The sequence below is a fragment of the Panicum virgatum genome, chromosome 8N (genome assembly GCF_016808335.1).
Source record: "Panicum virgatum strain AP13 chromosome 8N, P.virgatum_v5, whole genome shotgun sequence".
Taxonomy (NCBI): Eukaryota; Viridiplantae; Streptophyta; class Magnoliopsida; order Poales; family Poaceae; genus Panicum; species Panicum virgatum.
Genome location: NC_053152.1, coordinates 50,598,556 through 50,606,465, shown reverse-complemented (window position 1 = coordinate 50,606,465; position 7,910 = coordinate 50,598,556). Strand labels below are relative to the sequence as shown.

General features: G+C 55.8%; 1 protein-coding gene across 1 annotated transcript; it reads right to left on the bottom strand.

Moving 5' to 3' along the window:
- Window positions 1–3,177: 3,177 nt before the first annotated feature.
- Window positions 3,178–4,702, bottom strand: LOC120685237 (glycine-rich cell wall structural protein 1-like). Its single transcript, XM_039967048.1, has 2 exons — window positions 3,853–4,702; window positions 3,178–3,431 (listed from the first exon to the last, which is right to left on the bottom strand). Exons 1-2 carry the CDS (start codon window positions 4,700–4,702, stop codon window positions 3,178–3,180), a joined length of 1,104 nt encoding a protein of 367 aa, XP_039822982.1.
- Between the last annotated feature and the right edge of the window lie 3,208 nt (window positions 4,703–7,910).

Below are 7,910 nucleotides of genomic sequence, written 5' to 3'. Positions count from 1 at the left end.
AAAGCTCGATCAGTGCGACAAGCAATCCCACCTGGATCTTTTCAATCCATTTCAAGAATAGTTCAAGTAATTTTATCAGATTTAGATCATTTCAAGTATGAATTGCTGAACGAAAAGGCACACTAGCATGAATAAGATAGCAAAGCACATCAACACGCCCTAACATGCTAGTAGCCAAAATAGGGTGATCATGTTTTCAGATTTTCAAATCAAAATAGCTTAACTCAGATGATGTCATATACACAAAGGAGCAAGCTATACATGATCAAGTTTATCAACTCACACTAGCAGGCACTAGAAGATCATAGCAATGTATTCAAGAATGCTAGTGCAAGTGAGACAATGCAAAATGCAAACATGTACAATGCATATGCACAATGTAACTAACCAAGCTAAAACTTAAGAGAAAGACAAAGAAAAGCCAAAAATTAAGCAACTGAAGAATTTAGCAAATACAACGACTCAAAGACACACAGGACTAGACCAAATGGATCCAACTGAGTACCATGGAAAAGGTAACAATCAGAAAACCACAAGTCCATCCTTAGAGGAAAACGTACAAGCCGAACGCTCACATACCTCGATGAAGATCCCGCTGGACCTAGAGCATAGCAAGCTCGAGGTCACCTCCCCTGCGTCCTCAGCGGATCCATCTTCTGCTCGAACAGGTTCTTGTAGAGGTGAACGATCGAAGTGGAAGTAGTGGTACTGGATAATCCTCCTGAGCTGAGGTAGTCGAAGCAGAAGGGGCCAGAGCCTGCAGCCGGCGCAGTAACTCTGGATCATCATCGGCACCTGAGGTAGAGCTCCCCCTCAACAAGTGACACCTGGCACAAGAGAAGCTAGGACACAAGAAAATAGCAAACACCAAAAATCCAGAGCAAAACTCAAGCAAACGATTAGGTGTTAGTCAAGCTACATACAAAAGTATACCAAAAGACACTCTAGAACATATCAAGACAAAAGATATTCCTAGAAAAGTCTAAAGGCACTCAACAACATGAACCAAGGCAGCAAGACTATATGAAGAAGATACTTGAGCTAGCAACCAGACCTAAGGAGCACAAGCTACACAAGCATGAGGGGAACTGAACAAAGCATACACCCTGAGCTAGCAAGAGTCAAGACAATATGAAAACCACAAAAACTAGCATACATAGTGGCTAGTCCATCATAGCACAAGTACAGACCTAGCAGACAGAGCAAGTATGAGATAAAGAATCTACAACGAGTCACAAGCAGAAAGTGTACAAAGAACTCAAAGAACAAACTCAAATATACATATGATACACAAACCACCACGGACTATCCATCAGCCTTGGAGAACCATCAAGTCTTGATCAAACCTGCATAAGACCAAGATCCATGGAGCACTTGTTCTCCAAGCCTCCAACCTGCATCACCATCGAGACAAAGGAGGAGCAAACGTCTCGACACTGGGGTTAGCAAAGTGAGAAGCAAACCAGTGACGAGCCATTTGCTCTACAGAAGGGTAAGCAAAGTCAGGCAAAGTGTATGCCCTGTCCCGTCTCCCGCGAGGCTGACGATCACCACCGCGAGGAAAGCGTGGATCCTCAAAACCTCCTCCAAAGCCTCGGTCCTGTGGTCCATAGCCGTACTAAAAACGACCAGGAGCACGGCCGGCAAAGCGACCACTCGCTGGAGCACGGTAACCACCACCGTCTCCCTGACCTTCACCTACACGGCGCACCCTAGCAACTCGCCTATCACCACGCCGAGAAGGACCATGCACCCGAGCAGAGTACATGTCCGTGTTCCGTCTCTCCTGCTCTCTCCTCACAGCCCGCTTCCTCCTGAAGCAAAACTCCTTCAGGTGACCTTCCCTGCTTCGTGGTTTCGCTCGCTCGTTCGAGGCCTTTCGTGTTGGTTTAGCTTTTCCATAGCTATTCCAAACTTTGGCCAGAACGCTTGAGAGCTTAGGTGATTTTTGGGATATAGGCCGACAGTTTGAATTTCGGAAGAAATTTTGATCGGCTCCCATTCACCCCCCCCCCCCTCTGGTCGCCGGCTTCGGTCCTTCAAAACAAATAGATTAGGCTAAGGTTTCCAGTAAATATATGTCAAACACAGTGACGAATCCAGAAATTCTTAAGGGGGGGGCTGATTTCTTCTTTCCTCTCTTCTTCCTCTCCTTCTTCCTCATCTTTTCTTCTCCAAAATGAAGGGGGGCTAAGGGGGGGCTCCATGGTGTTTTTGGGTCTAGGGGGGGCCCCTAGACCCACTGCTGCCTTCGCCCCTGGTCAAACACATAGATATGAGATGCAACGGAGAAAACTACGTATACGTAATTGTTAACTAAAGTTTATCAAAATCTAATATGAGAAAATTTGCATCTAAATTACTCATTTCTGCCATTATGAAAATTAGTATGAAATGAACCTCTAAATTTGCATATAAAGTATCACACTCCACTTGTGATATAGAGATGTTTGAGATCTCTATATAAAATGCAAAGTGAAAGAAAGTGGGGGTAAAATCATAATTGGGGTTCAAAACAGGGGCAAGAACACAATTGCCCCAAGAGGAAAGTACATATGACGATGAAAATATATAGAGTAATCGATAAATAAATCCTATCAAAATTAATAAGAAAGTATGTCATGTGTACTTGTTAGAATATAAACAAATTATAGAAACAAGGATAAGCAATTTTGAGTAGCTATGGGCGTAAATATATCAATGAGTTTCTAACATCTATATCTTGACTTTTGCAAAAGAAGTCACTTTTCAATTTGTTACAAGTGCAATAACTCATGCAACGTGCAAGAACCTACTTCTGATAATTTTTCTGAACGCTGTAGGATGCAATTGATAGCAAATTTACAGCACGAGAGAATACTGCCTCATTGAATAATGTATCTTTCTCAGCTACTTGATCACAATACATGGTAAGTGGGATTAAAATTTGTGCACTATAAAATGTTCTTCAGAAGCCGCTGAATAAGTCCTTAATGAGTGCTCTGTTGAATAAATTGTACACATGGAGAAGTGCTTGTCCGGTACGGTGCTGCTAAAGACCATGTTACCGTTCAGCAGCAAGAACCAAAGGTTCATTTAGAAGGGACGTCTTCTGCTACCCATGTTGAGTGGGCAAAGAGGATGTGCCCAGCCCACCCCTGCAGCAGCCATTGACCGTCCTCGCTAATCAAAAATTCATTAGTAGTGATTATGGTGGTTCTGCTTGACTTTCTCCTTCAGTTCATTGACAATTTGTGGTTTCAGTGGCAGCTGTCTCAATCCAGCACGTTGGTTTCTCACTTGCCACTGTTTATATTTCTCAGGGCAGTCCATCAGGTCCACACCCTCGCAGGCAATGGAATTCAGTGCTGCGTGACCTAGAAAGCCCTGCTCCAGCAGCACACGCAGTTGGTTCTCCCGTGGGATTGTTGCATCCAACATGTCAAATAGTGCTGTGTAATAGGATAGAGCCCCGTGGAACCGAGACAAGAAGGAAGAACCACATGAGTAGTTCACAATGCTCTGAATGAAGACATTTGGCCTCATATTCCTAATGTTATTGAGGACGATATCCCTAGGGCTTGGGTAATCAAAGAATACACTCTCATCCATCAAGGTACTGAAATTAAAAAGTGTTGGTGTATATGTGAGCCCATATATAGAGGCCCATCTAGAGGCTCATGTATATGATCTATATATTCCACCCTTCTAGGGTTTGGAGTAATACAAGGCAATTATTCTCTCCAACATAGTATCTAGCCTTCCCTTCCCTCTCCCACCCTCCCTCTAGCCGCCGGTGCTACCCGCCGCCGCCGGCGCCATGGCCGGCCTCTCCTCCTTCCCTCCCCTCTCCTCTATTGCTGGCGGCCCCACCTCTGTTCCGCGTGCCGCTGCGCCGCCGGTGGCCTGGCCCTCCGCTCCATGGCCGCCCGCCGCCGCCGCTGCAACCCTCGCCGCCGTCGTGCCTCTTCCGGACCCGGGAGCGCCGCCCATGGCCGCCGCAGGCGCGGATCTGCCGCCCCCGCGGCCGCCGCCGGCCCCTGAGGACGCGGATCCCGCGCCGCAGCCGCCTCAACCCTACTCTGCAGGCGCGAGCCGGCCGCCTCTGGTCGCCCCCGCCGCCCCTCCCCTCGACCTGGGCACGGGGGGTGCGACTGCCGCCGCCGCCGCCGCAGGTGCCGCCCCTGCAGGCGCCTCTGCTGCCGCTGCCGGGGGCGCCTGGCGCGCACCGGGCCCACGGACGCCCGCCAGCACCGCGCTGGGCGCGGACGGCGCGTGCCTGGCGCGCGCCTGGCCCGCGGCTCGTGGCCCCCGTGGCCTCAGCTGCCAGGGCGCGAGCGCTGCCACTGCCCCCTAGGCCGCCGTTGCCCCCTGGGCCGCCGCCATCGGCGTGCCAGCCGCCGCCGCCCACGGCGCCGTGCCCGAGCCGCCCGTGGGCACGCCCACGCCGCCCGTGGCCGCCCCCACGGCTCCCGCGCCGCGGGTGGCCGTGCCCGCAGAGCCCGTCGCCGCGCCCGCGCCACCCGTCGTCGCACCCACGGCGCCCACGCCATCCGCCGCTCGCCTTGCGGCCGCCCTGCGGGACCTCCAGGCCAAGCTCGCGCGAGCACACGCCGCGCAGGCTGCCGCGCAGGCCGCCGTCGCGCCCTCCGCACCCGCGCGGACGCCTGTGGCTGCGCCCACGGTGCCTCTGCCTGCGAAGCCCGCGCCTGCGCTCCTGCATGCGCCCATGGCGCCCGTGCCCGCGCCCGCGGCGCCCGTGCCCGCGCCCGCGGCGCCCGTGCCTGCTTTCGTTATGTCCCACGCAGACGCGCCATTCGCCACCGCCGCCTTCCGCGGGCAGCCGATCGTCGCCGGAGCTGCTACGGCTGACGACACTCTCGCCGCGGCCCTCCTCGCCGCCATGTCCGAGGCTTCGGCGGCTCAAGAGCGGGCCCACGCGCCTGCCCGTCGCTTGGTCGCCGTCCCGCCCGTCGTCCCCTTCACCGAGCACGGCGCTTTGTCCTCCCACCAGGCTCCGCCCTCTGGATCTAGACTCCGGATCGAGCAGCCCGACCCCCTCCTTGGTGCTCCTCTCACCGGCTAGACCGGGGGACGTCGGCGGCGGCGGGGACGTGGTGGTGGTGCTTGGGGCACTCCGGACCCGACTCCGGCTCCTACTGCTGCTCCTGGCCCTGGAGGTACGCCCTGGCCATCCTTCAGCGCCCCATGGCTAGGGCACATCCCGATGTGGCCGTTTTAGGGTCAAGGGGGGCCTCATCCTCAGCCCCAGCCGGCAGCCATGCTCGCCGCTGCTGCACCCCTATTCGCGCCGTCCTGGACCCCGCCCGCTCCACCCATCCAGCAGCCGACCTGGCCTGGGGGGTGGGACCAGGCCGCGCTGGCGCAGTCCTTCAGCACCTTGGGGCGGACGCCGTCGATCAGCACCGAGTGGATCGCCAATTCGGGTGCCTCCTTCCACACCACCCCGGATGCCGGTATCCTCTCTTCTGTTCGACCCCCACACCCCTCTTGTCCTTCTTCCATCATGGTTCGTGACGGGTCTTGCCTTCCTGTCACCACCGTGGGTTCTGCTCCTGGCTCCTTTCGTCTTCCCAATGTCCTTGTTGCTCCTCAGATGGTTCATAACTTTCTTTCCATTCGTCAATTTACAGCTGACAATTCTTGTTCCATCGAGTTTGATTCTTCTGGCCTCACTATAAAGGATTCGGCCTCCCAGCGTCCGCTACTCCGGTGTGACAGCACGGGGCCCCTTTACACCCTTCGTCTTCCTTCTTCCGCTGCACCACTTTCGCCTTCTTCTTCGCCCTGGCCGTCCTGGTCTGCCGCTTTTGCCGCAACGCCGTCTTCCACCACCTGGCACTGCCGTCTTGGTCACCCTGGCCGCGACGTTCTAGCTCAGCTCAGTCGTAGTGCCGATGTTCCTGGCACTAGCGCTCCTACTGAGCCCCTCTGTCATGCGTGCCAGCTCGGTCGTCATGTTCGGCTCCTTTTTTCTTCTTCTTCTTCGCATGCGACGCATGCATTTGATCTTGTTCACTGTGACCTGTGGACCTCCCTTGTACTTAGCCTTTCTGGTTATAAGTACTATCTAATGGTGGTCGATGACTTCTCGCACTACTCTTGGACGTTTCCTTTGCGCGACAAGTCTGAGACCTTCCCCACCCTCCTCCACTTCTTTGCCTGGGTGTCCACTCAGTTCGGCCTCACCGTTAAGGCCGTCCAATGTGACAACGGGCGGGAGTTTGACAACTCCACCTCCCGTTCTTTCTTCCTCTCTCGGGGTGTTCAGCTGCGTATGTCTTGTCCGTATACCTCTCCTCAGAATGGCAAGGCTGAGCGGATGATTCGCACAAACGACGTCGTGCGCACCCTTCTGATCCAGGCCTCTCTGCCCCCGCGCTTCTGGGCTGAGAGCCTCCACACCGCCACCTACTTGCTCAACCGTCTTCCGTCCACTGCTTCTCCTGCTCCCACTCCACACCACGCTCTTTTCGGTACCCCTCCTCGCTACAACCACCTTCGTGTCTTCGGGTGTGCGTGTTACCCTAACACCACCGCCACTGCTCCTCACAAGCTGGCGCCCCGCTCAACTCGTTGTGTGTTCCTTGGTTACTCCCCTGACCACAAGGGGTACCGATACTTTGACCTCACATCTCGCCGTGTCCTGATTTCCCGACACGTCGTCTTTGACGAATCGGATTTCCCCTACTCCACCTCCTCCACACCTTCTCCTGACCCCGAGCTAGAGTCCCTGTTTCCGACTGACCCGGTGGTTCAGCCACCTTTACCTATCTTTCCTTTCCTTGCAGGTTTTTTCCGGCACACCGGCACCACTGTCGGTGATCCCTGCTGCGCCACGCCCGGCCCGTGTGCCCGCGGTCGCGCCACACGCAGCCCCCGGACCTCCGGTCATGCCGCGTGCGGACCCGGTGTCTCCTGCTGCACCACGCACGGCCCCGGTGCCTCCAGCTGCACCTACGCGATACGCTCAGCCGGTGCAGGTGTACCAGCATCGTCCGGCGCCGACTCCGGCGCCGCCGCGGTACGCTCAGCCGGTGCAGGTGTACCGGCATCATTCGGCGCCGGCACCGGGGCCGACTCTGGCTCTGGAGGCTCCTCCGACGCCTACATCGGAGTCGTCGCCGCTGCCATCTACACCGGAGCTGCCGCCGCCTCCGCCGACTCGCTCTCGAGTCGAGCTGGAGGTGTACCACCCGCCCGTCGTCCATCGGGATCCTCGGCATATCCATCCCATGGTGACTCGACGGATGGCGTCTCAGGCCGCGACTCTCTCCGCCACCGAGGGCGAGCAGCGGGTCTCTCCGGTACCCTCCTCTGTCCACGACGCCCTGCTAGATCCTCACTGGCGTCGCGCGATGGAAGAGGAGTACGCGGCTCTCCTTGCCAACCAGACGTGGGACCTCGTGCCGCGTCCGCCTGGTTGCAATGTGGTCACAGGCAAGTGGATCTGGACGCATAAGCGTCGGGCTGATGGCACACTGGAGCGCTACAAGGCTCGCTGGGTTCTCCGGGGTTTCACTCAGCGGCCTGGTGTGGACTATGATGAGACCTTCGGCCCAGTGGTGAAGCCTGCTACTATGCGCACGGTCCTCTCGCTTTCGCTCTCGCGCTCCTGGCCTGTGCACCAGCTAGATGTGCAGAATGCCTTTCTTCACGGCACTCTGTCAGAGACAGTGTACTGCTCTCAGCTGGTGGGATTTGTGGACTCGAGTCGACCGGATATGGTCTGCCGGCTCAAGAAGTCCCTCTATGGTCTGAAGCAGGCTCCTCGGGCTTGGTACTCTCGGTTCGCCACGTTCTTTCAGACTTTGGGGTTCACCGAGGCCAAGTCTGACACGTCTCTCTTCATCAACCGCCGTGGGGATGAGACGGCATATCTGCTGCTCTATGTCGATGACATTGTGCTC

Coding starts and splice junctions, on each gene's coding strand:
- LOC120685237 (XM_039967048.1), bottom strand. CDS start 4,702: ATGCAGGAGCGCAGGCGCGGGCTTCGCAGGCAGAGGCACCGTGGGCGC. Junction 3,432..3,852: donor CAGCGGCACGCGGAACAGAG/GTGGGGCCGCCA, acceptor CCTATTACACAG/CACTATTTGACATGTTGGAT.